General features: G+C 37.2%; 7 protein-coding genes across 12 annotated transcripts; 5 read left to right on the top strand and 2 right to left on the bottom strand.

The window, feature by feature from the left end:
• Positions 1-2,144: 2,144 nt before the first annotated feature.
• On the top strand, positions 2,145-4,932 carry LOC121809532. The gene is made up of 5 exons (XM_042210229.1): positions 2,145-2,371; positions 3,194-3,718; positions 3,819-4,044; positions 4,160-4,611; positions 4,706-4,932. The coding sequence occupies exons 2-5, from the start codon at positions 3,194-3,196 to the stop codon at positions 4,724-4,726; spliced, it is 1,224 nt and encodes a 407-aa protein (XP_042066163.1). The 5' UTR covers positions 2,145-2,371; the 3' UTR covers positions 4,727-4,932.
• LOC121809538 lies at positions 2,382-7,648 on the top strand. Its single transcript, XM_042210243.1, has 3 exons — positions 2,382-2,671; positions 6,671-7,030; positions 7,101-7,648. The coding sequence occupies exons 2-3, from the start codon at positions 6,695-6,697 to the stop codon at positions 7,518-7,520; spliced, it is 756 nt and encodes a 251-aa protein (XP_042066177.1). The 5' UTR covers positions 2,382-2,671; positions 6,671-6,694; the 3' UTR covers positions 7,521-7,648.
• Positions 5,053-6,735, bottom strand: LOC121809547 (putative B3 domain-containing protein Os03g0621600). Its single transcript, XM_042210254.1, has 3 exons — positions 5,761-6,735; positions 5,465-5,643; positions 5,053-5,380 (listed from the first exon to the last, which is right to left on the bottom strand). Exons 1-3 carry the CDS (start codon positions 6,038-6,040, stop codon positions 5,147-5,149), a joined length of 693 nt encoding a protein of 230 aa, XP_042066188.1. The 5' UTR covers positions 6,041-6,735; the 3' UTR covers positions 5,053-5,146.
• A 180-nt stretch (positions 7,649-7,828) lies between the features above and the next one.
• LOC121757789 lies at positions 7,829-8,736 on the bottom strand. The gene is made up of 2 exons (XM_042153276.1): positions 8,402-8,736; positions 7,829-8,238 (listed from the first exon to the last, which is right to left on the bottom strand). Exons 1-2 carry the CDS (start codon positions 8,454-8,456, stop codon positions 7,829-7,831), a joined length of 465 nt encoding a protein of 154 aa, XP_042009210.1. The 5' UTR covers positions 8,457-8,736.
• A 5,478-nt stretch (positions 8,737-14,214) lies between these two features.
• Positions 14,215-17,708, top strand: LOC121794463 (SPX domain-containing membrane protein At4g22990-like). Of its 3 annotated transcripts, none has more exons than XM_042192647.1 (11): positions 14,215-14,349; positions 14,628-14,703; positions 15,001-15,121; positions 15,216-15,527; positions 15,611-15,715; positions 15,810-16,261; positions 16,341-16,645; positions 16,716-16,903; positions 16,977-17,167; positions 17,229-17,362; positions 17,470-17,708. In XM_042192647.1, exons 2-11 carry the CDS (start codon positions 14,651-14,653, stop codon positions 17,706-17,708), a joined length of 2,100 nt encoding a protein of 699 aa, XP_042048581.1. In that variant the 5' UTR covers positions 14,215-14,349; positions 14,628-14,650. The 3 variants fall into 3 exon arrangements, with proteins under 3 accessions (XP_042048581.1, XP_042048587.1, XP_042048572.1); XM_042192653.1 differs by having other exon boundaries at positions 14,622-14,703; positions 16,737-16,903; XM_042192638.1 differs by having other exon boundaries at positions 14,622-14,703.
• A 743-nt stretch (positions 17,709-18,451) lies between these two features.
• Positions 18,452-21,429, top strand: LOC121794456 (ATPase GET3A-like). Its single transcript, XM_042192627.1, has 7 exons — positions 18,452-18,857; positions 19,336-19,460; positions 19,695-19,845; positions 20,300-20,410; positions 20,523-20,661; positions 20,737-20,852; positions 20,956-21,429. Exons 1-7 carry the CDS (start codon positions 18,597-18,599, stop codon positions 21,130-21,132), a joined length of 1,080 nt encoding a protein of 359 aa, XP_042048561.1. The 5' UTR covers positions 18,452-18,596; the 3' UTR covers positions 21,133-21,429.
• An 876-nt stretch (positions 21,430-22,305) lies between these two features.
• Positions 22,306-26,370, top strand: LOC121809513 (peroxisome biogenesis protein 16-like). Of its 4 annotated transcripts, XM_042210200.1 has the most exons (10): positions 22,306-22,706; positions 23,307-23,363; positions 23,475-23,564; positions 23,847-23,904; positions 24,585-24,801; positions 24,906-25,207; positions 25,299-25,561; positions 25,739-25,806; positions 25,937-25,998; positions 26,079-26,370. In XM_042210200.1, the coding sequence occupies exons 3-10, from the start codon at positions 23,559-23,561 to the stop codon at positions 26,138-26,140; spliced, it is 1,038 nt and encodes a 345-aa protein (XP_042066134.1). In that variant the 5' UTR covers positions 22,306-22,706; positions 23,307-23,363; positions 23,475-23,558; the 3' UTR covers positions 26,141-26,370. The 4 variants fall into 4 exon arrangements, with proteins under 4 accessions (XP_042066134.1, XP_042066125.1, XP_042066143.1 ...); XM_042210209.1 differs by lacking the exon at positions 22,306-22,706 and having other exon boundaries at positions 23,304-23,363; XM_042210191.1 differs by lacking the exons at positions 23,307-23,363; positions 23,475-23,564 and having other exon boundaries at positions 22,307-22,706.
• Positions 26,371-27,859: the final 1,489 nt, after the last annotated feature.

Here is a 27,859-nt window from a genome sequence, read left to right as displayed (position 1 = left end):
TTTTAAGCACAAAACGAGTAGTATAGTAGAGCCCCTACTAACAAAATTTTCTACGTCCGCTACTGTTTGTACTAAACAGTTTATATTTAAGCAAACTCTCAAGTCTCTCATCTACTAATAAAAATCTCGAACTCTTGTTTCAAAAAAAAAAGATTAGTTTTTGTCAATTTTCTTCACAAGGTAGTATCGATTTACTGGCAACAGACTGACCAAGACCAATGCTCATTAATTAATTTAATGCACAGTACCAAATGTTGGAATTAATTTATTTATTGGAAGGAATACCAAATGTTATTCGTCACATAATAAATAAGAGACAAATACAGTAACGTTCAAAAACTAACCACTAACCCTCGTAAACTCCACACTCGCGGTCGTGGACCCTTTAATCTGCCTTAATTAATTCCCTTAATTACAATTAACACTTCACGTACATAAGTATAGTAGTGGAGTAGAGTAGTATATATTAACATAGAAAGAGGGAGAGAAGAGATAGTGGTGCGATGGGTTTTTGCTATACTATTTTTCTGTTGTTTGTGTTGATGGCCGTGGATGAAAGGGCGGCGCGTGGAAGAGAAGAATGCAGCGAAATATATGTAGTGAGAGACGGAGAAACGCTTCACAGCATCAGCGACAAGTGCGACGATCCATTTATACTCGAAAACAACTCCCACATTCAGCAACACGACGACGTTTCGCCTGGCCTTGTCATCAAGATCACCTCTACATCAAGAAAGTTGCTTACTTGATTACTTCTTTGCATTGACGCTAATTAATCACATCATACTTCTTCTTTTTTTTTACTTTTAATTAATCAGAATATTGTTTATGTTGATTTAGTTTGATGTTTATCAATGCTTGTTTCAACTTTTTTTTACACTACACTTCATATTTGAGCAACATTATTCATAATCAATTGGGATCCTCTGTCCAAAATTCCATTAAATCATCCCTCCGATGACCTTTTTCACTTTGTCCGTCTAAGTCTAACTTTACAAGTTTTGTTTATGTCGACGAAATAAATTAATTCAATGCTATTAGATAAAGATGTTATAAAAAATGACTAGATGTAGATTCCTTATTCATTGGATATGTTCAATATTATTAAAGCATGTAAAAAAGGGTTTTCATCGAAGTTCAATTTTTTGGGTAAATTTGTTAAGCCCAATTAGAGAAATGGCGTTAAAGCCCATTGGACAAGCATATTGCCTTTTTAATAAAAAACTACTATTGGTAAATACCATTCTATATAAGGAAAAAAAGATAATGTGTTTTATCATTATAATACCGTTAATCTAAATATATTTTGAATGAGGCAACATAACACTCAAGTAATAAAACATTGATATACTTTATGATATATTTTAAACATTCCTTATAATTACCATACTCCAAAAATGAGTTTTTGTGTAGAAATTTTCTCCAACCATACCAAATTCAAACCTATTTTTGGTTTTTTTTTTGAAATAACATCAAATATGGTGTTACTGCAAAAATTTTGTGAGATGAAATATCAAAAATGGTGTAAGTTTTGAATTTGGCGTAAATGGTTGGAGTAAAACTATTTTTTGGTGTGACGTATACTCAAAAATGAGTTTGAGTTTGGTGTAAATGGTTGGAGATGGTCTTAAAATATACGAACCAAACGCAAAAAGGTTTGGATCTATGATATGGGATAAGTTGCAAAACTGAGGTACCACCATAACTCATAAGACTCTCCCAAACATGTATACAAATCTACATTATTATTAATTATTTTATTTTATATATTTAGTTTGGTTATAATACATTTGTTACTGATATTATCAATTTTACAAGTAACATAAAAATTTAAACTTCGATTTACTATTTTCTTCATTCTTTAAAGTTATACAGAAAACAAAAATGCTAAGGGGGAGTCAACGAGAATGATGCTTACAAAGCAACTCAAATGAAATATGCACCATAAAACATAATTAATAATAAAAGTCTAAAATCAATGAAAAAAATATGTACTACAGTTTAACAGCAACAACTAACAAATTAAAACAGTAGTATGTTAAGGGCTTGTTCTGTTTGTCATATAGAGGTCATTTAAATTATGTATCTGTGCCTATCATGTGTTCTATTTGACATACACCATAAATGCACAGCCCTACAAATGGGCTTTGGCCCGTTTCTTTTTGGCCATATAATGGCGTTAGTGTATCGGGGTCTGGCCCTACGATACATATTAGGCTCTAATCAGGGTTTGAGGTAAACCAATAACATTTGCTTTGAACATGCATAGAAAATTGGGGGAATCGTAGCATAACATTCCCAAACCAACACAAGCCCTTTGAACAAATCTGTGCAGAAGAGAAGCGACACTCACCGCAACGAGAGATTTCAGGTGAGTCTGTTCTTTGTTTTGTTTGCATTGATTAATTTTTTCGAAGGCTACAAACCCAATTCGAATTTGTAATTTTGAATTAATCCTCCTACCGGTTCATTCCCTATTTTTTTTTCGAAATCTACAAAACCCATGGAATCTCCCTTTCTAATTGAATAATTTGAATTTGTAATTTTGAATCCAACCCAAGTTTACAATTGAATTGATTAATTCATTTGAATTTGAATTTTTTTGGAGGCTAAAAAACCCTAGATCGTATTGTGGGGAATCTGCCTTTCAGTTAATGTAGCAAACGAATTTATTAATTCATTTGGCCGTTTTCGAATGCAATCCGGTGTTATAGGTTATATGGATTGTAGAATTACGTGGCTGATTCGTTTTGTGCGTCTCGACGTGTGATTTGGGGTTTTTGAATGCAAATGAAACCGCGTAATAGATGTTAATTAAGATGTCTGGTTTAATGATAAAGAATTAAAGATGCTGAATTTTGGTTGAACTCAGTGAGAAAAATGGGAATTTTGAAGTTTTCCACTGCAATGGTGCATAGTTTAATTTTTTCTCATCCAATTGCTTACTTTGAATTTGTAATGTTGAATCCAATCGATTCAAAATATAGTGTGAGAAATATACCAGTATTTCAGCAACTTGTTGTGTGAAAAAAATTAATATTGATGTTGCATCGTGCTAATTGTGATGTAGAGAATTCACAGCTTTGTGGTTATTATTTGAATAATGAAAGGGTAGTTGAATAGTTTAAGCTTCCTTTATTTGAATGATGAAAGATTAGTTGGAATTGAAACTTATTTGTATATCTATGCACAGATGAGGGAACATAAGAAGCAAAATGCTTATGTGAGGCAAATAATTGAGGACATAATTTGGACTCAAACCGTGGCGCGAATTTGTATACTGCACATGATTTTTAGCAAAGTTTCGAAGAAAAGGAGGCGAGCTGAATTTGCGTTGGCTTACGACATTCTGAATCGAGTACCGATGCAGATTCAACGTTTAAACAGACTCGTTGGGGTAACTGACACAGATTGTTTAGTTAATTGTAGGATGGACCGGAATACGTTTGGAAGGTTGTGTTCATTGTTTACAGAGTTGGGAATGTTACGCGTCCGGCGGTTCGTAGGGATAGAAGAGCAAGTCGCCATTTTTCTAGGTGTCATAGCACATCACAAGAAAAACCGTGTTGTTCGATTTGATCATTGGCGATCAGGGAACACAGTTTCATTCTACGTTCATGAGGTCCTTGCAGCAGTATTAAAGTTGCATTCCTTGTTCTTGGTCAAACCCGAGCCTATTCGCGAAGATTGTGTAGATTGGCGATGGAAATGTTTTCAGGTATGTTTTATATTTTAGTAGCGAAGACTATTCTTTTTGGAATAAACTATATATTCAGCATTTCACTACGTGAGTGTGTGGCTACTTCTTGTGCATACAGGGGTGTCTTGGTGCTCTTGATGGCACCTACATTGACGTTTTAGTACCAAACGAGGACAAACCACGGTTTAGGAATAGGAAGGGTCAGATAACAACCAACACTTTGGCCGCTTGCGACAGGCACATGCGTTTCACATACATATTACCCGGCTGGGAGGGATCAGCTGGCGATGCTCGAGTGCTTCGCGATGCCGTAACTCGTCCTCATGGGTTGCGAGTCCCAATAGGTAAATTGACTAGCTTTGAATAAGTTACAATATTCAGCAACATATATCAATTCAAATGGAAAATTTATATTTGGTTAGTTTTTACTAAACTGATGTTGAGTTTTGTCTGGTCTAGGTAATTATTATTTGTGTGATAATGGATATGCGAACAGTGAAGGTTTTCTAACCCCTTACAAGGGGGTGAGGTATCACCTCCAAGATTGGGGTCCTGATGCGCAAATTCCACAAAATGCTGTAGAGCTCTTCAACATGCGTCATACCAAAGCTAGGAATGTAATTGAGAGAGCATTCGCGGTACTGAAGATGCGGTGGGGTATTTTGCGCAGTGCCTCCTTCTATCCCCTCAAAGTTCAAATAAATTTAATTATAGCATGCTTCCTTCTCCATAACTACGTTCGGTCTGAGATGCCAATTGATCCACTCGATGACCTTTTGGACTGCATGCCTGAGAGCCAAGGGGCTGAGGCCGAGGGAGATCATAGGGACAGTGAATACGTTGACTACGTTGAGGCAACGTCATCTTGGAATCAGCGTCGCGATGATCTGGCAAACTCGATGTGGGCTGAAGTGAGTACACCTACATGCAAATCTGTTCTTTTTTTACATGTTTCAATGCTTACATATACTGAAATGGATTCATTGCTTTATTCCATTGTCACAGCGCATATCCACAATGCAGTGATTGCTTATGCGAGTTGCAAGAAGGATAGCTGCTAGCAATGTATTTCGTGTTTGGCAATATCATGTGGGACTATCAAACTTTATCAAATGTTTTCTCTAGTAATCATTAGACTTGTACACCTTCCTTCTGATTAGAAACTTGGTCAGCTTAATATGTCATTAATCTGAACTGATTTTTTTGTGTTTAATAATGTTTTCAACTTGGAACCCTTGTGGGAGTATTTATGTTTTTGTTAGTATAGTCGTTGTTTTTGGGCCAGCCTTAGAGAGTATTTGACTCCAACATATATAAATTTGTCTGAAAAAAAAACAAAAACAAAAAATATGTTCGCTTAAACTACAGGCAACATCCACATACTGAAATACATTCTGATTTGGGTCCACTTTGTACAATTATTTAAAAGTTACATAGGTTCCATAACTAAAAAGATACCCGAAATTTTGTGACTTCAGCCGGTAACAACTCGAACTTGCACATGCTCCCTACGGCGAGATTGTTGTCTGCTACAAATTTGTTCCAACCGTGAATTATTTTCACGTTATCATTTTGAATCTTGACGTAGACATTCCATGAATGATCACCAACCAAAAGATTCACAGATTGAATTTTGTTATGGTCAGCAATGTGGGTTTTCCACCAAATTTCAGGCAAGCACTGCGTCAGAATTTGCAAATGAATATGATTACTTTTTGAAAATGTACAAGTTTTATGCTTCCACAATTGAAATGAGGACAATACCATGATCCGGTCCAGTTGCGACGCAAGAAGGATAATGGTAAAAGAGGGAAGGGTCGGCACCTCCTCAACCCGTCTAACCGGACATCCCGTGTCGTCGTCGTCAGTGGATTCTGATTCACTAAATTCCTCATAGTATGATTTGTCCTTACGCTTGGGATTGTACTCCCAATCTGGAAAGTCTAGAATAAAAAATATACATTATCGCAACCAGATAGTTGAGGACATAAGATCAAAAAGTATTCTAAATAATTTAAAATTCATTTAATAAGCATAGAAACACTTCTAAGATTATGCACCATTAGTTTGAACGAAGATATCGGTCGATGGCATACAACCACTTGCATTGAACCTCATGACCTTGAATTCGCCTTCACCGTGGTAACTGAAAACAACGACGTGTTTCATCCCGAGACTATTAGCAGATACAAATGCATTCCAGTTTTGATCAAAGTAGCTCTCACGACCATCCCTTGTTACGCCCACCACCCATTCAAGGCCATTGAGCATTTGGAGTCTGCAGAGATTAGGTAAGCTACCTCCATGCTCGCACATCCATTCATAAGGAATAACCTTCATGTCAAAAAAGTATGTGTCGTTGTTAGTTTGGAAAGCAAGCCTCGCATGTAAAATACATATGAATTTTCCAACTTACCATGCGGTACAAGCATGACCGTGTAGTCAATGTCCGACAAAACGATGGTTTAATGTGCCTAGGAACCGGAAAGTTAGTGGTTATATGCAAAATAAAAATGTTCGATAATCGACAACAATAAATTACTTACTCCGGCAGCAGTGGCGGAGGAGCTGATGCTGATGCCATTGCATACATGATGTGATTAGAGAATACAGTTTGGTTCCGAAGAGTGATACTTTGGGGGCTTGTACAACATAAGCTCTTCAATATAGCTTTGTGGAGGCTACATCTTACCCGTGAGCTGATTTGACAAAGCATTTTCCAAACAAAATAAATCTGCTCCACCCATCACTATATGAAAGACAACACAGTAGCAACAATGAGCTGTAAAATCATGCAGGAATCTCCTATTATCATGCAGGAATCTACTCTAAACAAGGCTGCGATGGCAGATATGCCCCTCACGAGTCTGATTTGTCTAGTCATTCACGGGCATACAATTGCTTGGGATGGTGATGAAATAACTCATATTTAGCTGACCCTTCAATTGAAGCTTGGACCCAGCAACTTTGGCTTCTTTCATTCCTTCACTTGAAATGGGAACAAAAATCCCTCAACAAGGCTTTTTCTTTTACAAATCAAGCTGGACAGCTGAGGTAGATTCACTGCTGCTATCCTTGATAATCAAAACCAAAGAAATGAACAAGTGGAGCGGTTCCGTGATCCCCATACCCATCCTCGAAGAAGTGGCGGAGGTGCTCACCAAAGAAGTGGGGGTGCCATTCACATGGCCACAATTGTACGAGAGATTTCAGAACCTTGAAGAGAGACACATACTTTTCGACAAGGTAGTCAAAACCAACGGTGTGTATTGGAATGCTAACACCAACGTGGTCATGGCACCGGAGCAAGTATGGAAACCCATTTTGAAGGTAGGTGGATACAATGTTTGTTTTATGTCAGCTTGTTCATTGTAACTCCATGGCTCCGTTGTTCTTGTAGGAAAATAAATTGGCTGCAGCTTATTACTATTGTGGGGACCCCGAATTTCCAAGATTGAGGTTGCTGTTCGGACCGCAAGATATTAAGCAGGAGAGTGCACCACTGATATTCAATATTTCTGACACTACCGTGCCCGTAGAGGATCTCAATCTGATGTTTAAGCCATTAGATGGAGTTGGAATGGCGCCGACCGTGGAGCTAAGCGTGTCCGTCTCTTCTCCTCCCATGCCCAAAGTGCCAAAGATGAAACGCAATTTGTTTGGAGACGGGTTCACGAATGTGGGTAGTCAGTCCAATAACGAGGATATGGACCCGCGTATCGGGAAGAAATACCCCCCAAAGCCGAAGAAATTTCCTCCAAGCAATTTAGGTTCGCCACATGGAAGTTCATGTGGCTCTTCGAACACCCACAAGTATTGACGTTTTATGTTGTATTTGTCTTCCTTCTACTCTATTAAGCTAGGTTGTGTATGTGATCTATCTCGTGTACGTTTTGCTGGAATATCTATGTGGAAATTCAATCAATGAGATCAATATTTGCTGATTAAGGTTTTCCTTCAAATGCAGCTGATTAAGGAATACTAGGAAATCGTTTACTGATTAAGGCAACATAATCCTTCCTACAAAAGATGATAGATAATAATATAATCTACAGACAATTGCAACAAGCCAATGTTGAAGAGGGGCTTCCAAAAAAAAAGTTTCAGACAGAAAATAGGCTTTATAAATTATATCAGGCAAGCCATCGACCTACGCCACCCCTTCACCCGTTGTAGATTTGGTACCTTGACAATTTGCGACCACTGATCGTCGTCGCAATCTATCTTGTAGTCGTCGTGGAGGTTGAACCCCACACCGCTACGACTTAAGATGCCACGCAAAGAATTGTAGCATCTTTTCCAGGAAGTGAGCTTCGAGTTAATATGAGGAGTTGCTTTGATGTCAGTGTTGGGGTAATGCTTCTTCAGGGCTTCCTCGAGTCTGCCAAGGTAGCCTGTCCGAAATCCATTATCGGCTTTCCATCCGGTGACAACAAGGTCCTTCAGCGCAACCACAAGAATCTCCTCCTCACGGTATGACCAGGTTCGGCGGGTTCGGTCACCGTTGCCTCTCCTTGACCGTCCAAGGCGGGAATTCACTGAACCACAACAAAATCACCCAATTAAAACTGTAAAGCACTGCAAGATCTAAGAACGAAATGCGAATTCACTGGTGCTTTCAAATAAATTACCAAACGAAATGATGTTGAACCATACGAAAATAAACTCTCTTTTATTCAATTCTGAGATAGCTATATGTACCTTGCGAACTCGGCACATCAGGGGAAGTGAACCTTGAACGCATGTAGTCAGACATCTTCAACTGGACAAAGTGAAAATAGCTTCTGCGGAATTTGCGAGGCGATTCTGGAACACTGAAATGGAAGAGCGGCGGAAGAGAGTTGTAATATATATTCTCCAATTTAGGTTTGGGTATTGTGGTATTTGATTTACAGCAAACCAAACACACGATATATATCACTTGTGCTTTATATAGTGCAAACCAAACAGCTGAAATGAATAACCCAACTTCTAATTTGTGTCATATTTATCTGGCCTCTCCTTATCTACCCTAAATCCTATTGGACAAACAGAACAAGCCCTAAATATAGAATGAAGCTGCACCGATAAAAAAACGTAAATATTTGGGAGCTAGCGAGGGTTCACATCGATGGTAAGTGGTAACTACTCCACCATAAAAAAAGATGTTATTTTTGGTGCTTGAAATATATTTGCGACTGTGACAAATAAATTATGAAATCATGTCATCATCAGAACTATCACCATTATATTGGTGCCCTAAAATTACATCTCAAAATGGGATTGCTTTTCTTGTTGATGGCTACATGGATAAGAATGCAAAACTGCATTCCATCCACTCCACTAGAATTTCACTAAAAACTCAAATTAAAAAATAATAATAATAATAATAAGAATAAGAATAATAATAATAAGAATAATAATAATAATCCACTATTCACTATCTTTTTATCTGTATCATATTCATTTATGAAAAGTTGTCGATGTGATGCACACTTTCGTGGTAATTTTATTACTACTATATATGTTGAGTATCATAGTGATTTTTGAAGTGTTAGGCTCACAAGCCACATATGCACTATGTGTTTTTTTTAATTATAATTGGCTTTTCATGTCATGGAAAGACGATCTGGTATAATTAACATGAAATGAAGCTCGTGTTTATATTAAGTTATTTAAAATTTTTGAGATATTTTAAAAGCAAAGATGGACGAGGGCGATGAAAAGAAACTTGTGGTGTCGAGTACGAGGATGAATGTCGACAGCAATATTGGAAGGTGGAGGCAGTGTAGTGGCCATCCCTTCCAAGAGATGACAGACAAAGAATGAACGTAAACATCAAAGCTGATACATGTGTATCATATGAAGATGTATAAGATAGTATAGCTCAAAGATGAGGCAAACATCAAGCTAATCCGCCTCGTCACATACAGTTTTAATTTGTCCGATTTATTTCCGTAATTTATTTAATTAATGTAATTGAGCCAAGCGGAAATTATAAGCTTTATTCTGGGTTTTCTTTAATAATTCTTTTTTATAATACAAAAAATATTGTCAACCCGCATATGATCTAGATATATAACTATAAATAGGACTATATATTGTATTCGTTTATCTTCAAATAAGTACGATAATAGGTTAAGAGCATCCACTATAGGGGCGGCGCGCCGGCCGGCGCGGCTAACTATAGCGGGAGAAGCGTCCGCTCGGGTGCCGACGCTTTTTTTGGGGCGGAAGGGCGATTGGCGACTAGGCGCCGAGGACGCGCCAGGCGCGGTGCGCCGCGCCGACAGGGGCGCCGGCCTATAGCGCAGCGGTGAGCGGCGAGCCGGTAGGGGGCGGACAATTTATTTTTCTTCGTTTTTAAAAAAAAAAATTAATTTATCTATAAATATACCCCATTTCCCTCATTATTTTCACACCATTCCAACTCTTTATTCATACTTTCTCTCACTAAAATTTGTGGATTCCATTAGTATTAAAAATGGACGATTTGTGGAATGACGCGTGAAATTCTCTGATTCAAGAGGTGCAAAGGGAAGCCGACAAGGAGGATGAGGCGCAAGCGGCAGAATTGGCGGAGGCCGCGCTCCCTAGTGCGATTACTCATCGCCGGACCATCCAACGAGACCATAGCGGAGCGCACCAGCTTCTAATGACAGACTACTTTCTGGATAACCCCTGTTACCCACCCGAGATTTTCCGTTGGCGTTTCAGAATGTCGCAACGTTTCTTCACCCATATAGCGACGAATTTGGCGGAGCGGTACATGTGCTTCACCCTCTGGAGTGATTGCATTGGCCGGATCGGGCTGTCTACTTTTCAGAAATGCACCGCTGCAATTAGGCAGCTTGCCTATGCCGGACCGGCTGATATGTTCGACGAATACCTACAGATGGGTGAGACGACTAGCCTAACGGTGCTCAAGCAGTTTTGTAAGGGGATCCGGGAAATCTTTGGTCCGGAGTTCCTACGAAAGCCAACCTCTGATGAGTGCCAGAGACTGCTAGATATGCACGGTTCGGTGCACGGTTTCCTAGGGGTGTTAGGAAGCATCGATTGCATGCATTGGGAGTGAAAAAACTGCCCGGTGGCGTGGAAAGGCCAGTTCACTACTGGTTTCAAAAGCAAAGGTCCATCGATGATTCTGGAAGCTGTTGCTGACTACCGTTTGCGGATCTGGCATGCGTATTTCAGTGTTACAGGTTCGAACAACGACATCAACGTTCTGCAGTCATCGCCTCTCTTCAATGATGAGTGCTGGGCGAAGGGTCCAGAAATCAGCTTCGTAGCCAACGGAACGCAGTACCACATGGGATACTATTTGGCAGATGGAATATACCCTCGTTGGCCCGTATTCGTCAAGACAGTTCGCCAACCGGTTGGACCGAATAAACAATATTTTGTGCGAAAACAAGAGGCTGCTAGGAAGGATGTTGAGTGAGCTTTTGGTGTGCTCCCAGCGCGATGGGCCATTATTCGGTGCCCGGCACGAGTTTGACACGAAGATGATGTCGCGAATATTATGTTAACATGTATCATATTGCACAATATGATAATAGAAGATGAAGGATTTGCTGCAGAGCACCGGGCACTGGAAGATGGTGCAAGTTCAAGTCACGGTGTTGCCTCTGTGCCGATACAGATGAGTGTACCACGTAGTAATGAATATTTGCTCCAACGTTTCACTGATATGCGCAGAAGCACAACACATGCCACACTCCAGACGGATTTGATTGAAGAGGTATGGGCACGTAGGGGAGGGGGCGCAGCGTGAAGAACATGTGTGATTTTCTATAGATTAAATTTTCGTTATATAATTTTTCCATTACTTTAATACGACGAAAATTTAGTGTTCAATTTTAATTTATTTAATTATAGCCGTTTTTTGTAATTATGTGTAGTTCGATAATTTTAATTATAATTGAATTTAAATATAAAAAAAATTAAAGTGAAAAGTGGCTAAAAAAGTGTCCACTATTGCTGCAGACACTTTTCTTTGTGAGCGCGGACAAATACAGAGTGGCTGTGGACAAAAAAAGTGGCGGGAGTATTAGAAGTGTCGACCTTATAATAGATGCTCTAATAATTACTTTCTTGTGGTGCCTCCAGTCACCGCTATCACCCATGCTGCCGCATCGGCCAACTCTGTCGTCCTCATCGATTCAACCTCTAATCGTTTTATCAACCCCAAAAGTTGGGTCAAAGTTATTGCAATGTGAAATCGACAATTATTTCAAAAGTCGGATTTAATGAAGTTTTTTGACACTCATGAACAGATAGTATCGGTCCCACATGAATCCCGCCGTTGGACAAAAGAGAATCTTGATAAATCCATTGATATTGGTAATATAATTGTAATCAACACTGTATTAATACCACACGTGTCATAGTTTCATAGAATAATCAATTTGTTAAAGCTAAACCATTTATTAAAAGCCGTCGGCCATGAACGAGTAAAATTCGCACTCAATAGCTAACCGATCTGGTTTGTTCTTGAAGAACTTCGATCACCACAGAAAGTGAGTTCTTTTTAATGCAAGTCATTATCCTTAATCAATTATCTGCATTAATCAGTTAATGAGTCCAGTTTTTATTCATCAGTGATTCTTTTATTTTGCATTAAGTAAAGTCCATAAAATTGGAGACAATGGCTTCCCCTTGATTTTGATAGATTTGAACTTATTTTTTGAAATGTATACTAAAATTTAGAAACTTATAAATAATTAATGAAGTAATAAAATATATTTTCTAATTCGAATTTCACCAATAGATTTATTTTGATAGAATTGGCTGTATTTGCATCCAATAAGATAGTGTTTCCGTCGGTGTTAAGGCATGTTTGTTTTTTAACGAAATTAGTGGTTAAATTAAAAGAAATTTGATCGGACAAGTGATAAGTAGTTAAGATATTTGGGTATAATCTTTAATTATTAATTAATTAAATGGTGATAGTTTTGTTAGATCCAAACAAAATTCTTGGAAATCGGAAATACTAAAACACATATGCAATTAGGTAATGCCACGTTGATACCATATGCTAATCACGACTGTCTCAAAATTCATATACTACTACTATTATTTATTTATTTTTACTACTGGCCTTAGAAGAATCCAAATATTCCAATTTGAGAATTGAGTAATTATTTTGAGAACGTGTATAGGAAATTTATCCGAAAAAAACCCACCTAATTATAAGTGGTTGAAGCAAAAGTAGCCATACATTGATGAAAAGGTGCATGATGTAAGTTGGAAGAGCTTTCTTGATGCATCTTTCAACTATGTCAATTCTGTCTTTTTGCCCTTTTCCCTCTCCCATTTAAAATTTTGGATTGATGTATGTGTATAACAATATTTTGTTAGTATTTTCATAAACTAAATGCAAATATGAGGTCCTTATATTTTTTTGCTTATTTTAATTGACTCACTTTTCAATTTTCATTAGCTTGTACGAAAAATAATTAATATACAACTTATTTTTATATAATACTATATTAATTTTTGTAGTTAATGGTGGATACACATCAGAGCCACATGATAGGCTTAAACTCTTATAAAAAAATATTATTATAAAATTATTAAATATTTAATATCTTTGTGTAGTTCATAGTATATCAAAGTCATAAAAACAAATTATAGGAAAATTCTTCTTTCAACATATCAAATACGAAATATATTATACAGTTTTATCGAAAACAAATTTTGTGTCTGCCTTATTTTCTTAGTCATGAATATAAATAATATAATATGAAATTTATTTATTAAAAGTACGTTAAAATGTAACTGATCATCACACAATTCCCGGCTCTCATTTTGAAAAAAGTAAAAATAAAATAGAATGTAGTAGTAACTTTTAGGTAAGATATACCAAAATAATAAATTGTGACTTCTAAGTTGAGACTAATAAAAAATTTATGATACAATGTCAATACATTTATCTAATGCAACCACTGGGGGCGCTAAAATGCTAACTTTTCTTAAATTGCTAACTTGTTAACTCATCAATATAGCGTATTAAAAATGTCAACACGATCACATTAAAATGTTAACACGATCACGTTAAAATGTCAACACATGTTTGTGTTGATATTTTAATAAATTGTGTCGACATTTAAATATCAATGTCAACATAATGTATTAAAATATCAACTTAAGTTTATGCTTACAGTTGATATTTTTAATATATTGTATTGATAAGTTAGCAAGTTAACAGCTTAAGAAAAGTTAGCAACGAATCACGTCCCTTTAACCAGCTTATAAAAAAAATTGACCGCTTATTTAATCAACCCCACTCAATAATAAATAATCCGTAAAGTAACTAAATTAATTGAACTGAAAGCTTCGAGAAACTCGAGTTAAAAAAACAATTATATATAACTTTTTATCTATATATGATAAATAGTCCTTCTCTTAATTATGTGAGCACATTTATTTAGTAAAAATCACTAGATAGATGGAATCGTAGATTTGATAGTCCATATATTTAGTAGGGTATATAACACACGTGGCGACGCCATTGATCATTTGCAGTTACATAGTCACACACTACACTCTGAGTATTTTTTGTTAGTCTCTGTTTTTTCTTTGGGAGTAGAAACTAATTTTCTGGGACCCAACGCCATTGAAGTTTGATTCTGCTACACTCTGTCCCTGTCATCAGATTTTTGGAGGTGAGAATGATAAAAACATGATCTTGTTTATGGGTTTTCTTGATTTCATGCAAATGTAGAATCTTCAATTTTGGGAAGAATTTATTCATATTTAATGTACGTAACCCCAAAAAGATTAATATAGTACTCGTAATATTATTGAGCGCAGAGGAAATACTTATACTCCAATTTAGGGCCATGAAAAAAAAATCAAGATTGCATTTTTATTTTTCATTCTTGTGGTATGTGTTCTTGGCTTGAGATGTGATGGTAAGATTAGAAATTTGATTTAGCTGCAGGTGTTTTGATAACTGGATGAAGGATGGTTGCATTCGGCAAAAAATTGAAACAATTGCAAATTCAAGAGTGGGAAAGGTATTTTTTCCATTCTTGATCAAATGGAATATATCTTCTTTGGAATTTAGTTTCAATGTCTGATTTTCTGTTGTTGATATCAAACGCATATGTGTCATTGTTGTGTTTAGTGGAAATTTGATCTTGATTTTTAGGTGAAAAATGAGCTGGTTGGTGAAAATTTATCATGAGGCATGATTTTTCTTTGAAGGGATGCAACATGTGGTTTAGGTGTATGATCTTATTAGCTTTAAACAGAGTATATATGTATCAGCGTATGTTCGATGTGTTCGTAAACACGATTGTGCTATGTCTCAGCTTCTACATTAACTACAAGCTAATGAAGAAGAAGGTGAATCAATATACTCGGCAAATTGAGGTTTCAGAACACAATCGCGAGTATGTCCTCAAGGATTTCTCGAGAGTTCTTGATAGCCAGGTGGAGAAGTCGTATCATGTTCGATTTTTATTGACAAGAAAAAGGTCGATTATCAAATCTTAAGCGTGTATTTTCTTGCCTTGGATGAATGCAGATTGAAAAGACCGTCCTGTTTTTACTCGAACAAGAGGGGCGTCTGGCAAGCAGGCTATCCGTTCTAGGAGAGCAGCACGACTCCCTAGTTCAGCACGATGATGCTGCAATGATACCTGAACTGCAGGAATCGTATAGAGTTGTGGGGGAGGAGCTTCTAAAACTCTTGCATTTTGTAGAACTGAACGCCATTGGACTTCGCAAGATATTGAAGAAGTTTGATAAGAGGTTCGGTTATAAGTTCACTAATCACTATGTCAAGACTCGGGCGAGTCATCCGTATTCTCAGCTTAAACAGGTGTTTAAGCACGTGGTAAGACGAACGGAATAAGGGATTTTTAAGGTGGTGAATGCATCACTTCATTTTTATTTGATATATATCCGAACTACGTACAGGGAATCTCAGCTGTCGTTGGTACCTTATCTCGCCACCTTGCAGATCTCAAGGACCACCAGGGGACCTATGTCTCGATCTACGATCAACCTGCTCTGTCCCTCCCGGTTTTTACCTTTGATATCTATCGCGACTTCTGTCATATTGATAATGTGCTTAGTAAAGATTAGAAGCTGTTTCCTTACTTGTTGTCTTGTGCAGGATCCTACGATGGAGTCTATCAAAGCTGCAGTTGATCGTTTATCAAATACGACAGATTTCCTTCAGTATATAGGGAAACACGCGCTTATTCCAGAGGAGGAACTGCCAACGACTGCAGACAATGATGTTGACGAACGATATCATTTCATGTCACTTCTTCTCAATTTGGTGAATACATTTTTGTACATGGTGAATACATACATAATCGTTCCGACAGCAGACAGCTACTCGTTGAGCCTTGGAGCTGCAGCGACGACTTGTGGAGCTGTCATAGGTTCGATGGCCGTTGCTCAGGTTTTCTCATCAGTATATTTCAGTGCTTGGTCGAATAAGTCATATTTGAAACCTCTCATCTTCAGCAGCATTGTCCTGTTCATCGGGAACACCTTATACGCTCTTGCTTATGACCTCAACTCGATACATGTGCTTATTATCGGCCGTGTGTTTTGCGGGTGAGAACTCAAAATCGAATCAAAATGTGAATGATGATTTGGAATACCATTTAAATGTTTGCAACACTGCTGGTTTCAGATTGGGGTCAGCGAGGGCTGTTAATCGTCGTTACATCAGCGACTGCGTTCCTATAAAGATGCGTATGAAGGCTTCTGCTGGTTTTGTTAGCGCCAGCGCTCTTGGAATGGCGTGCGGCCCTGCTCTCGCCGCCTTGTTCCAGACCGATCGTACGATTTTCTGGATTACACTGAATGAAAATACTCTGCCTGGTTGGGTAATGGCTCTGGCATGGCTAGTCTATCTACTCTGGCTGTGTATTTCATTTCGAGAGCCTTACAACGACGACAAGCTAAATCCTCCTACGCGGAGGGAGACGAGCAATGGTATCTAAATTGGACAACTTGGCTTTAAACCTTCCTATTTAAAGTTGATCTGTTGCATCTTGCGTTGTAGGGATGGAAACCATTGCTTTAGAAAATTCTGTATCCGAGCCGTTGATAGAGAAGCAGAACGAAAGCCACAACGACGAAGACAATGACGATGATGATGAAGAATTCAACAACAATGAGGAAGCAGAGGAAAGCCATCAACCTGTGACATCCATTGTGTCTGCATATAAACTGCTTACACCTTCTGTTAAGGTCCGTTCACCTCTTCTTGTTGGCATTTCCGCATAGATCGTGCATCTAAAACACGCTCTTCGTGTCTGATCAGGTACAGTTGCTAATATACTTCATGCTCAAGTATGCAATGGAGGTTTTGCTGGCTGAATCGAGCGTGATCACCTCGTACTACTTCATATGGTCATCGGGAAAAGTAGCTATTTTCCTCGCCTGCCTCGGACTAACCGTCCTCCCGGTGAACGTTCTCGTTGGGAGCTACCTCAGCAACATGTTTGAGGAAAGGTAAATAACTCCGCATTCTTTTGCTACATAAATACACCTAAAATGTTATCGTCGAATACAGGCAAGTTTTACTAGCAGCGGAGATCATGGTGTGCATCGGCATTGTCTTCAGCTTCCAAGTAATAATCCCGTATTCCGTTCCACAGTATGTCTGCTCGGCTCTACTCACGTTCGTAGCTGCTGAAGTTCTCGAAGGTAAGCAACGAACCTCCTATGTAAAAACATTTGGCGGGGGTGCTGAAGCCCCCTCAAGCCAAGGGATGGTCAATTGTTGAATTTGTTAATTTCCCTTGCTCTGCTAGGTGTTAACCTCTCACTGCTATCACGGGTGATGTCGTCGCGGCTTAAGAGAGGGACATACAATGGGGGACTGCTGTCGACGGAAGCGGGAACTCTGGCTCGGGTGGTGGCGGATGGGGCGATCACGCTGGCTGGGTACGGGGGCATGAATAAGCTATTGAATGCAACTCTGCTGCCTTCATTGTTGATATGTATCTGCTCCATTGTAGCTACTTGTTACACTTATAACTCCCTCTACTGAGTCGGAAGATTTGATGCAATACATAAATGCAAATTTTCTAATCGTTTTCTTATGTTATTTTATACTCCTATGACTTATTTGATTTATGTGATATGTAACTACCAAATTTGTGGAGTGAATTCTATTAAATGTAAAACTTGAGCCACCAATTTAATTGAATTGCAAATTAATACTACCAAGATGAGAGTAATGATTAAACTACTTGTTCGGTAATTGGAAGCAATCGATACAATTTAGGGAGTACTCCTTAATTTTTCTTAGCATTTAATAAAATGTCGTTTTCATATTAAACTGCTTTGGTATACAAATTTTATTTTATACTCATTCCGTCCACGAAAATAGGGCTATTCTATTTTTATCTCTCGTTTTGAAAAAATGATAATAAATAATTAAAGTGGATAGAAAGAAAAGTAAGAGAGAATATTCTATTTTTCGTGGACGGAGGGAGTACTGATGTTACATTAATATATTATAATTAACATAAATATTCCACACATATATACAGTATATATATAATGCAGATCATCTGGACTGTTCATTATGATATCTAACGGCTCATATTAAGAAGAAATGGATGAATAGGAGAATAACGCTCTATATATATATATATATGAGATATAAATAATAAGTATCCCGTTTATTGAAATAATTAAGAAATTGAAAATCATTATCTTTTTTCCATACCTCCTTTGTTATTGTAATTAGGGCTTAATCGCAAATAAATAAATGTTGAGATACTTGGAACATAAGTTGTTAAGAAGACGAAAAGAATCCGACCTTGAATTGGACTCCACCTGTTCGTATAAAATCCCCAAACGCGAAAAAAATAAATAAATTCAAGAACAAGCATAGCAGTCAAATTGCAACTGAATTGTCAGATATCGATCGATGGGGTCCAACGCAGAGTTGCTGGAGGGGACGGTGAAGAACGTACTGGAGCAGGATTCATTGAAGTGGATTTTCGTCGGCGGGAAAGGCGGCGTCGGCAAAACCACGTGCAGCTCTATCGTCTCGATTTTGCTCGCGACCGTGCGGGAGTCTGTGCTCATCATCTCCACCGACCCCGCCCATAACCTCAGCGATGCCTTCCAGCAGAAGTTCACCAAGTCTCCCTCGCTTGTTAATGGCTTCTCCAACTTGTACGCTATGGTAATTTTATTCCCTTACTACTCCCACAAAATTTTCTATGTTAATTGAGTTGTGGAAGTTTACCCAATTGTGATTTTCCTTTCTCCCGAATTAAGGTGTTCTTAGATTATTATGTTTTTCTATTTTCGATTAATAACATTGATTTGATTGTTTCTTTGGCGATTGATTCGATAATGTGAATTTAATTTAGTTCGTGTTGAAGTTCCAGTTTTATCATCTAATTGATGTTGATCAATGTTTCTAGTTTCATTGTTTTCCCCAACACACGGTGTTGTAATATTGCAGCTCATTGTTTGTGGGTTTTTTTATGGATCCTCTCGATCATTGAAGGTGTTGATTGTGCTTGTCAGCTAATAATTCTTTAGAAGGCAACAATTAATAGAAGCATCAAAATGATCCCCTTCTTTCTCAAATTGTTTGCACATATTGTTGTTATGCATTGCGAATTTGATTTCATTGAATGAGATTCCTCTTGCAGGAAATTGATCCTACTGTGGAACATGAAGACTCTCTTGGATCAGATGCAACTGATGGATTCGTATCAGAACTAGCAAATTCTATCCCAGGAATCGATGAGGCAATGAGTTTTGCGGAAATGCTAAAGTAAGTCTGAAGTCTCACTTTCTCATTGGCTTTGGCAAAATATCTTTCGCTCATCGAACTTCACTTATTATGTGTTTTACAACCTATCTATTTGGGGCCGTTTAGTTTTGAGGATTATCCTAGATAGATAAAAATTGTTGTGGGTTAATCCTTGGTCAAACATTTGGATTCGTGTATTATATTGATCTTCCTGAAAAATAGGAGTATATCACTAATTATCTCAATATTCTTCAGGCTTGTGCAAACCATGGATTATTCTGTCATAGTATTCGATACCGCTCCAACCGGACACACTCTACGCTTGCTACAGTTTCCTTCAACATTAGAGAAAGGACTTAGCAAGATCATGACCATAAAGAATAGATTTGGTGGCTTAATGAGCCAAGTATGATTTCTCTCTTACATTCAGTATTCAATTCATCTAGAAAAATAAATTCAATTACAGGCTTCAGACTGAGGTGATACTTTGTGTAAGAAGAAGGATTGCTAGTACTTATACTAATTTAGTAAATTAGTATGAACTGCTTGCTTCTACTTGTTCATACTAATTATCAATACTGATGGTTCAGTTTTCTGTTCTTTTAGACCCCAAACTAAGAACTTTACTTTCTTTTTGGTGTATCTTGTAGTTAATGTTAGTTTAGTTTTGCCATTTTCACGTATAATTCTCATTAGGATGAAATAGTTTATGTTACCCTGAGGTCTACAAAGACAACTTTTGCCACTCCTTTCTCTCTCAACTGCTGTGGTGCTTATTAATTTAGTTTTTAATTGATAGTCTCCTATGTGTCTTGTTAATTCATTCATGAAAATAAGCTGCTCTCGGTTTTTCTTGGCAGATGACTCACCTCTTTGGTGCCGGTGAGGAATTCAATGAAGATGCCATCCTTGGAAAACTTGAGGGCTTGAAAGAAGTGATTGAACAAGTGAACACTCAGTTTAAGGATCCAGTATGATTTTAAATGGCTCTTGATAGACATTTCTTGTATATAGTTGCCTCAGACAGCTAATTTACATTTACTGCCCTAAATATCCTGATGTTGTGCCCTTCTCTTTTGGCAGGATTTGACGACTTTCATCTGTGTCTGCATTCCAGAATTCCTCTCTCTTTATGAAACTGAACGGCTTGTGCAGGAGCTTACTAAATTTGAGATTGATACACATAATATCATCATTAACCAAGTAATTTATGACGAAGAAGGTAAATTCCGTCCCAATATTTTCTTCCTACCAAATCCATTTCATTGCTAAATAGTTGTTGAACTCTCCTTCTCAGTTGTTGAGTCGAAGTTGCTCAAAGCTAGAATGCGCATGCAGCAGAAATACCTGAATCAGTTTTACATGCTATACGATGACTTCAACATAACTAAGCTGCCGTTGTTGCCTCAAGAGGTATGTATGTAATGTTATATACTCCGCGAAGGAGTGAGTTCTGGGATTGCAAGGATTCTTCTTGAGGTTTGATCACCGCGATTAATAAAGTTTTCCATAACAGGTTTGTGGGATTGAAGCATTGAAAGAATTTTCTCACAATTTTATATGCCCGTATAAACCTTCCATCACTCGAGGCACGTTGGAGGAGGTGGAGCAGAGAGTATCTACACTGAGAGAGCAGCTCAAAAATGCAGAAGCAGAGCTGGATAGACTCAAAAAGGGGAAACAGAAGGCTTAAAGAGAAGAGAGAGATGAGCTTTGAGGTGTCATTATCATGTTTTATTAAATTTAAATTTTAAATTTTAAATTTTAAAGTATCTGAAAGTTATGTTTTCCTGATTTTTGTTGTCCGATACCTGACATTATATAGTCTTTGAATTTATTCAATTTTGTAACATTTGTAAACATGTTGCATTAATCAACACGTTTTACTGTAGTCTCAATAAGTATTGCTTTTTAGTTTTAATTTTGTAATATGACTCGTATTTGTATATTAGGATTTATAAAGTAATATTCATGTGACATATATTGGATATATAGACTCATACATTGATATCCAATACAATTAATGATAATTTACTCTTTTTCATAAATAGAAATGTTACCTATTCCATTTGTCCATGGAATAATGACTAGTTTTACTTATTTTCATAGTGAATAGATTCAAACTTATTTTCATAGTGAATAGATTCAAACTCCACTAAATCGTTACATACAAATTCAATTACGTACTAGCTTATAAAAGGTTCCGCTAAATGCTAATGTTTGCGCTCATTTTTCTTAATAAAGTTAAACTATTTTATAAAGAATAATGCTATGCGGCCACATTATGGCCAGCCATAAATTAATTAAATAACAAAAAAAAATTGATTTTTTTTCAAATTTATGGTTTAATACTACTTGATTTTACTTTTATATAATCTTCATTATATGTTGCTCAACATGTTAGTATTGTTCTTTCGTAGTTTTTGCTCAACTTATTACTACTGTCATTTCTTGATTGTTGCTCAACGTATACACTAATTCGTGATATTAATGTGTTTTACGTAATGGAATTCAAAGATAAGTATCAACTCACAAGTCCATTCACACACATATAAGTTTATATCGGTAATTCTAATTTTTTTATATATGTAAATGGACTAAATTAACTCTTTATGGCCGGCCACATTATGGCCATTTAACATCACTCTTTTATAAAACTCTTAATGAATTAAATGAGTTTTTAAATCATAGATGAAGGGAGTATTATTTTGTGAAATACCCTAACTGAGTAACTGGCAACACTTTTGAAATATTTTTATTAGTATAATGATTAAACAATTTTCTAATACTAATAATAATGTGATAAATAAAAGAATTATGTCTGAATTTCCCAGTTCTGATAAAGAGAAATCGGGTGATTTCCCAAGTAATTTTTAAAAAGCCTCTGATTTCAATTCCAAAAAGGAAATGAAATAGTAGCCGGTTAAATATCTGTTCCCTTCCCTCCATCTATGGTATATCTTCACCGATAATCTCACTCTTACACACACATATATTCACTCTCACGCACCCCTAAAAAACGATATCCCCAAAAGGGCTGCCTCCTTTCCCCGTTTTCCCACTTGGGATTCATTCAGAATTGCGGGCAACTATAATTAAGCGGTGGATTTTGGAGTTAGGGTTCCTGAATATCTGCAGTTAGCTCGCATAATCCTGAAACTACTTGGGTTCTGGCAAAGATTCGGATTTTTGAATCACATGGAAGCTTACAAGAGATGGGTTCGGATGAACAAAGACTACGTGCATTCTCTTGAGTCTTTAACTAATGTAAGCCTCCAAAACTTACTTCTCCTTTCTCTTTCTATTTTGTGATTGATGATTACTCCTACTTGTGTTTCTATTTTGTTTCCTTTTTTGGATTTTGTTTCGGTAGTGTTCTGTCATTTTCAGCCCACTTTTTGTTTAATTTGGATTTTAGGGACTAGAAGGAACAGAGAAAGAATTTGAAAGAGCTCAAAATGTGTTTTGAAGCATTTGGAGTTTCCGGATTTGTATATATATTTTGCTCCCTTATTGTGCTGTTAGAGATGCACAGTACTGAAACAAGTTTCATGGATGTTTTCTAGTTGCAACAGTACTTGAATCTAGGTGGCTGTAGAATAGAAGTAATTTTTAGTTGAATTCTATGCAGAATCTTGTGCCCTTCGAAATTGGTGTTTGTTAAGCAACTTTTAATGCACCGTTCGTGTGTCCCACCTTTATAGTTTGCTATAAGTAATTGATATCCAGTAAATTTTGATATCTAGCTCACCCATTCTTGCATCTTCTGCATCTCATACTGCCACATTTTTGGATTGAATCATTTATTGTGGTGATTGGTGAATCTATTGAAGTTGAATGACATGTGTCAGTATGATCATTCATCAGTTATAACTTATGCTTATCACTGCGGACTGAAGTTGCATTAACACATCAGAAACGTAGGTATGGGCTCAAAGAATCTTATATTTCCGCTTTTTCCTTGATATGATGTGCATGTTAGTACTTGAAACTTCATTTCGTTTGTGGGTTGTGGCATGTGTCATTTATCTGCAGTTAAAACCCAAATTCTTATTGCTTCTAAGAGGGTGCTTGATTGATGGGTTTGAAGATGGGGATATGGCCGTCCGTGGCTGAAAAATGTGGGTTAGTAACAAAAATGGTTACATGAACAGTTTTGATATTCCATTCTCTTTATCAATGGGAAATACCCCTGATTTTTTTTGGAGGGGGGGGGATGAAAGCTATTAGTATTCTTTCCTATTTAACCAAGACGAGCAACCCAAGTTTTTGTTCAGATAATTGGATATCTTTCTCTGCCTTTTTCTTCACCCCTTTTCATATTTGTGAGTGGGAGTTCAATGATGTTGAGTTATATCAAGATACTCCTGCTGTCCCCTTATCAGATTGTTTAACTGCTATTTTCAGGGATTAACATGGCTTCTACCGGAGCGGTTCTCTGATTCAGAAATTGGACCTGAAGCAGGTTTTGTAGAATTTTGGTAACTATGACTTCTTATTAGCTATTACTAACAAGGCATTTCTTGATTAAATATCCCACCTAGAATGTATTTCTTGATTAAATATCCTATCTACAATATATTTCTTGATTGAATTCATGTCCATACAACTGCTCTCTGTTGGACCCATGATTTTCAGATTGAACGTGGAGAGTTGAAGTAGAAGTACTTTAGGACCATATTTGAGACAGATTAAGTACCAAATCGTTTGTGGTTTAGTATTGTGTAAAATTTAAAATAGAATAAAGATTAATTTGAAGTAGAAGGTACTGTCAGTATTTCATTTCATGAAAAGGTCTCTTAATATTGTTTCCTTTTCCACAATCATTGTGAATTTATTGCAAATTTCTCTTAATATAGAAGCGGTGTGAAATGAATTATATATTGTTAGAGGGCAATACAACAAAAGAACTAGAGCTCTTTATTGTTTTTGTAAATAATAATCTGAAAATTCCAGGAAAATGTATGACTGTGTAAATAACTATTGCACCTCTGTATTATGCAGTACCTAATATTGTTGAGAGTTTACTGAACTTCACTATTTCTATATATCAGATGTCATACTCAAACACTTCTTTTCTTGATGTTATCATTTGGTTGTTAGTAATTGGATATGTCCCCTCATATATTTAAAATTTTGCTGCAGTTACATCAATATTGGGCATTATAACCACCATCAATGAGCATATAGTTGAGACAGCTCCAAGTCATACACAGTCAAGGCATGTAGAGCCTTCGTCCTTCCCATTCTCACTCTGCATAACTTTACTTAAGGACTTGGAAACTCTAGTTGAAGTTGCTGCACAGCAGTTTTATGGTGAAGAGCAGAAATGGAGCTTCATGGCCATTACAGAAGCAATCAAGTAATTGTCCTAATTAGAGAAATTTTACTTTGAAGTGCTTAAGTTTCAGCAGAATTATTTAAACTGTGTGACTCAGATAAATTATGTGGATAAATATACTACAGGGTATTACTTAGATTGGCAATTCTGCAAAAGAGTGGGTATAAAATGCTTTTGCATGGTGGGGAGACTATAAACGACCAGAGCGAGTCTGCTGATCTTGACTCGCAGAGAAATGCGCTATCATCAAAGCCTGGACCACAAGGGGTTCCTTCCATTCTGAAAAATCATCAAGGACAGACTCCATGGAATCTTGAGGGAAGGGCTTTGTCTGCCTTAAATAGATTTGGTGAAAATGCCAGGACAGTTTCTGAACCCACGTGGTTACGCAGGGTTCAGCACCAGCAGGAAGTCATGGAGCCTTCAAGTAATTTTCCTTTTTTCTACTTTATTGTGCCTAAGTTTCTGCTTTGTATATGTGTAACATGTCGCCTAAACACACCCTTGCATCTTCACAGCGCCAGTGACTGATACGCCTAGTCTCTTTACTTTCTTGTCTGAGAAGGGTATGCCAGGGGGCTTATTTCTGACGGGTGAGGTGATGTATATCTTAAGGCCACTCATATACGTATGGCTTGTTAGAAAATATGGGGCGCGATCATGGTTTCCTTGGCTTACTTCTTTGGGTGTGGACCTCGTTGGAAGTGGAGTTATTTCATTTGTCACAACATTGTGGCAAAATAACAATGGTTTCCGTCTCTCCAACAATGAGAAGAATGAGGTTAGACTGTTTATTGTTTGATGATGTGTTTTTATCTTTCCTTCAAATTTCTTGAAAATTTAACATTCTGTTTTACTTTTGCAAAATATTATATGTTCAGTTCCTTTCTGCTTGCATGAGTGAGATTCTGTGACCAAATGTAACCTAAAAAGCTTTTCTCACTTGCACGAGTTGCAGTTAAAAAGGCGGAAATTGTTGTGGGCACTATACCTCATGAGAGATCCATTTTTCACCAAGCATACTCGGTAACGCTATGTTGTTTATCTTGCAAGATATCATGTCGTTTCGGCCTCTTACTCTCTGCCTTCTCCCCCACCCGCTCCACACTGCACGAAAAAGGATGAATTTTATGCTAATGTTTGTTCCCTGCTTCAGGCAAAGACTCGATGGTGCTCAAAAGCTACTAGAACCCATCCCCATTGTCGGGCTTCTAACTGGTAAGTTTGGTAGTTATGTTAGAATTTGATAAGCACCATTTTTTGGTTGAACTCCCTCAAATCTTCCCTTCCACACGCAGAGAAACTTATTGAACTCCTCGTTGGAGCCCAGACGCGGTACACCTACATGTCTGGTTCGTGATGGAAATCCTCTACGAGCTCCTCTTTAATGGTGAAGCTTCTGCAGAGTAATACCTCAAATCATGTTGTAACTCAACAAGTATTTCATCATGATAATAAATTAGAGAGAACATAGTCATCTCATGTGTGTTAGATATATACATCCATTTTCTCTGCTCCTTTTTTGTCACCAAACTCAGAAATGCATTTGTAGTTTATGCTTCCATTTCTATGAAATAGCTATTTGGGATCTCTCTCACAGCAACTAGAACATTTTTCTTATAAATAAATTTAAATTTGAGTTATGGTAAAGGTTGGAGAAAGTTTAGAGAAAAGGCCTATAGAAAGTGGTGGTATAATTAGGAGATAAACAAGTGGTAAAAATGGGAGAAATTGAATGGGTTCAACCCTACTCCAATAGAATTGGCACCCTTAAGCTATTATTATGGCCCCTACTATAGTATAAACACCAATGTTTGCCCACTAATTATTGCTACCATATTAGATGATCATCTCCCACCTCCACACTAGTGCCCGTTGTGGCCCGGAGCTGTCCGCCTTCTCCGGTAACACACGGGCCTGGCCAGACCTCTCTCTTCGTGGTCTGGTTGGTCCCTTCCTCCACCACTCGTTGCCAATGCTCTTAAGGAAAAATTGAGATTTATGCATTACATTGAAAATTAACTAAGAAATTACTTTAGAGCATCCACAATGGCGCCCGTCCCGGATGACGTCCGGCCGGCGTGCCAGAGTTCCGCGCGGGACGTCCGCCATTGCGCAGCGGCGACGCGGATACGGACGTCCGCTGCGGACACCAGAGTTCCGCGGTGTTCCCGGGACGTCCGCCATTGCGTTGACCCCACGGACGTCCCGATTATTTTATATTTTTTTCGAAAATTCTATAAATGTTTATTCCGTAATCGTGGCGAAATTTTAATTCCGTAAATTGTTTAATTTGGTGAATTTGTGAATTTTTATTATTATGGAAAGTTCGTCGGGATGTCCTTTGGCATGTCCGTCATTGTGCAGTGAGAAGTCCTTATGACGTGACAGGAGATGTTTTTGGGATGTCCACGGGGATGTCCGCCGGGACATCCGCACAATTGTGGATAACTAATTGATGAGATATTTTTCCTCTAATCAAGGAATCTAAAATCTCAAATCTATACGTGGTGGAATGTGTAAATTATATAACTAAAAAATTTAAAAACTAAATAAGAGAGTTAACCTACAGTTAAAAGGACGCCGCCTAACAAAAACTAGTGTTGTGTTTCATTTACTAAAATGATTTTGAAAATTTTTCTTTTGCAAATATTGAAATAAATAGTCTTGTGTTTTTACTAAAATCAGATCTTTAAAATGACTAATAATCAAATAAATCCCGATACAATCATTTAAAAAATATATATATTATCCTGAGTTTCCAACTAATCAATTAGTGGAGTAATATCTAAATCACCCGAAATTGTGTAAATCTATCAATTTATTTTGGTACATGAAGTTGAACACAGTACGATTAAAAAAATGGATATGAAGAAATCTAGCATTGGAAAAGACTATTTCGAAATAAATCAATCAATCAACCAAAATGAAAATGACGACCATCCTTAGCTTTGAAGCACCAAAAGTTATTTTAAAAAGTACTCCTAAATATTCAAGTGATAGTTGCTCAAAGTCCATTATTCAAAATAATTACTGAAATTGATTAATTTAGCGGGTATAAATGTATAAAATAAATTAT

This window comes from Salvia splendens, chromosome 1 (genome assembly GCF_004379255.2).
Source record: "Salvia splendens isolate huo1 chromosome 1, SspV2, whole genome shotgun sequence".
Taxonomy (NCBI): domain Eukaryota; kingdom Viridiplantae; phylum Streptophyta; class Magnoliopsida; order Lamiales; family Lamiaceae; genus Salvia; species Salvia splendens.
Note: the sequence above shows the minus strand (reverse complement) of the source record. Positions and strands in the feature narration are given on the sequence as shown.

Excerpts from the sequence above, each read along its gene's own strand:
- LOC121809547 (XM_042210254.1), bottom strand. The coding sequence starts at position 6,040 with ATGAAGGTTATTCCTTATGAATGGATGTGCGAGCATGGAGGTAGCTTA. Across the intron at positions 5,644-5,760 it reads TATCTTCGTTCAAACTAATG|ACTTTCCAGATTGGGAGTAC; the intron begins GTGCATAATCTT and ends TTTTTATTCTAG. Across the intron at positions 5,381-5,464 it reads CGCAACTGGACCGGATCATG|TGCTTGCCTGAAATTTGGTG; the intron begins GTATTGTCCTCA and ends ATTCTGACGCAG.
- LOC121794456 (XM_042192627.1), top strand. The coding sequence starts at position 18,597 with ATGGGGTCCAACGCAGAGTTGCTGGAGGGGACGGTGAAGAACGTACTG. Across the intron at positions 18,858-19,335 it reads TCTCCAACTTGTACGCTATG|GAAATTGATCCTACTGTGGA; the intron begins GTAATTTTATTC and ends TTCCTCTTGCAG. Across the intron at positions 20,411-20,522 it reads ACACTCAGTTTAAGGATCCA|GATTTGACGACTTTCATCTG; the intron begins GTATGATTTTAA and ends CTCTTTTGGCAG.
- LOC121794463 (XM_042192647.1), top strand. The coding sequence starts at position 14,651 with ATGGTTGCATTCGGCAAAAAATTGAAACAATTGCAAATTCAAGAGTGG. Across the intron at positions 16,904-16,976 it reads TGCTTACACCTTCTGTTAAG|GTACAGTTGCTAATATACTT; the intron begins GTCCGTTCACCT and ends GTGTCTGATCAG. Across the intron at positions 17,168-17,228 it reads AGCAACATGTTTGAGGAAAG|GCAAGTTTTACTAGCAGCGG; the intron begins GTAAATAACTCC and ends CGTCGAATACAG.
- LOC121757789 (XM_042153276.1), bottom strand. The coding sequence starts at position 8,456 with ATGTCTGACTACATGCGTTCAAGGTTCACTTCCCCTGATGTGCCGAGT. Across the intron at positions 8,239-8,401 it reads TGATGTGCCGAGTTCGCAAG|TGAATTCCCGCCTTGGACGG; the intron begins GTACATATAGCT and ends GTTGTGGTTCAG.
- LOC121809532 (XM_042210229.1), top strand. The coding sequence starts at position 3,194 with ATGAGGGAACATAAGAAGCAAAATGCTTATGTGAGGCAAATAATTGAG. Across the intron at positions 3,719-3,818 it reads GGCGATGGAAATGTTTTCAG|GGGTGTCTTGGTGCTCTTGA; the intron begins GTATGTTTTATA and ends TTGTGCATACAG. Across the intron at positions 4,612-4,705 it reads CAAACTCGATGTGGGCTGAA|CGCATATCCACAATGCAGTG; the intron begins GTGAGTACACCT and ends CCATTGTCACAG.
- LOC121809538 (XM_042210243.1), top strand. The coding sequence starts at position 6,695 with ATGGGAACAAAAATCCCTCAACAAGGCTTTTTCTTTTACAAATCAAGC. Across the intron at positions 7,031-7,100 it reads TATGGAAACCCATTTTGAAG|GAAAATAAATTGGCTGCAGC; the intron begins GTAGGTGGATAC and ends TTGTTCTTGTAG.
- LOC121809513 (XM_042210191.1), top strand. The coding sequence starts at position 22,638 with ATGGAAGCTTACAAGAGATGGGTTCGGATGAACAAAGACTACGTGCAT. Across the intron at positions 23,905-24,584 it reads AGAAATTGGACCTGAAGCAG|TTACATCAATATTGGGCATT; the intron begins GTTTTGTAGAAT and ends ATTTTGCTGCAG. Across the intron at positions 24,802-24,905 it reads GCCATTACAGAAGCAATCAA|GGTATTACTTAGATTGGCAA; the intron begins GTAATTGTCCTA and ends AATATACTACAG.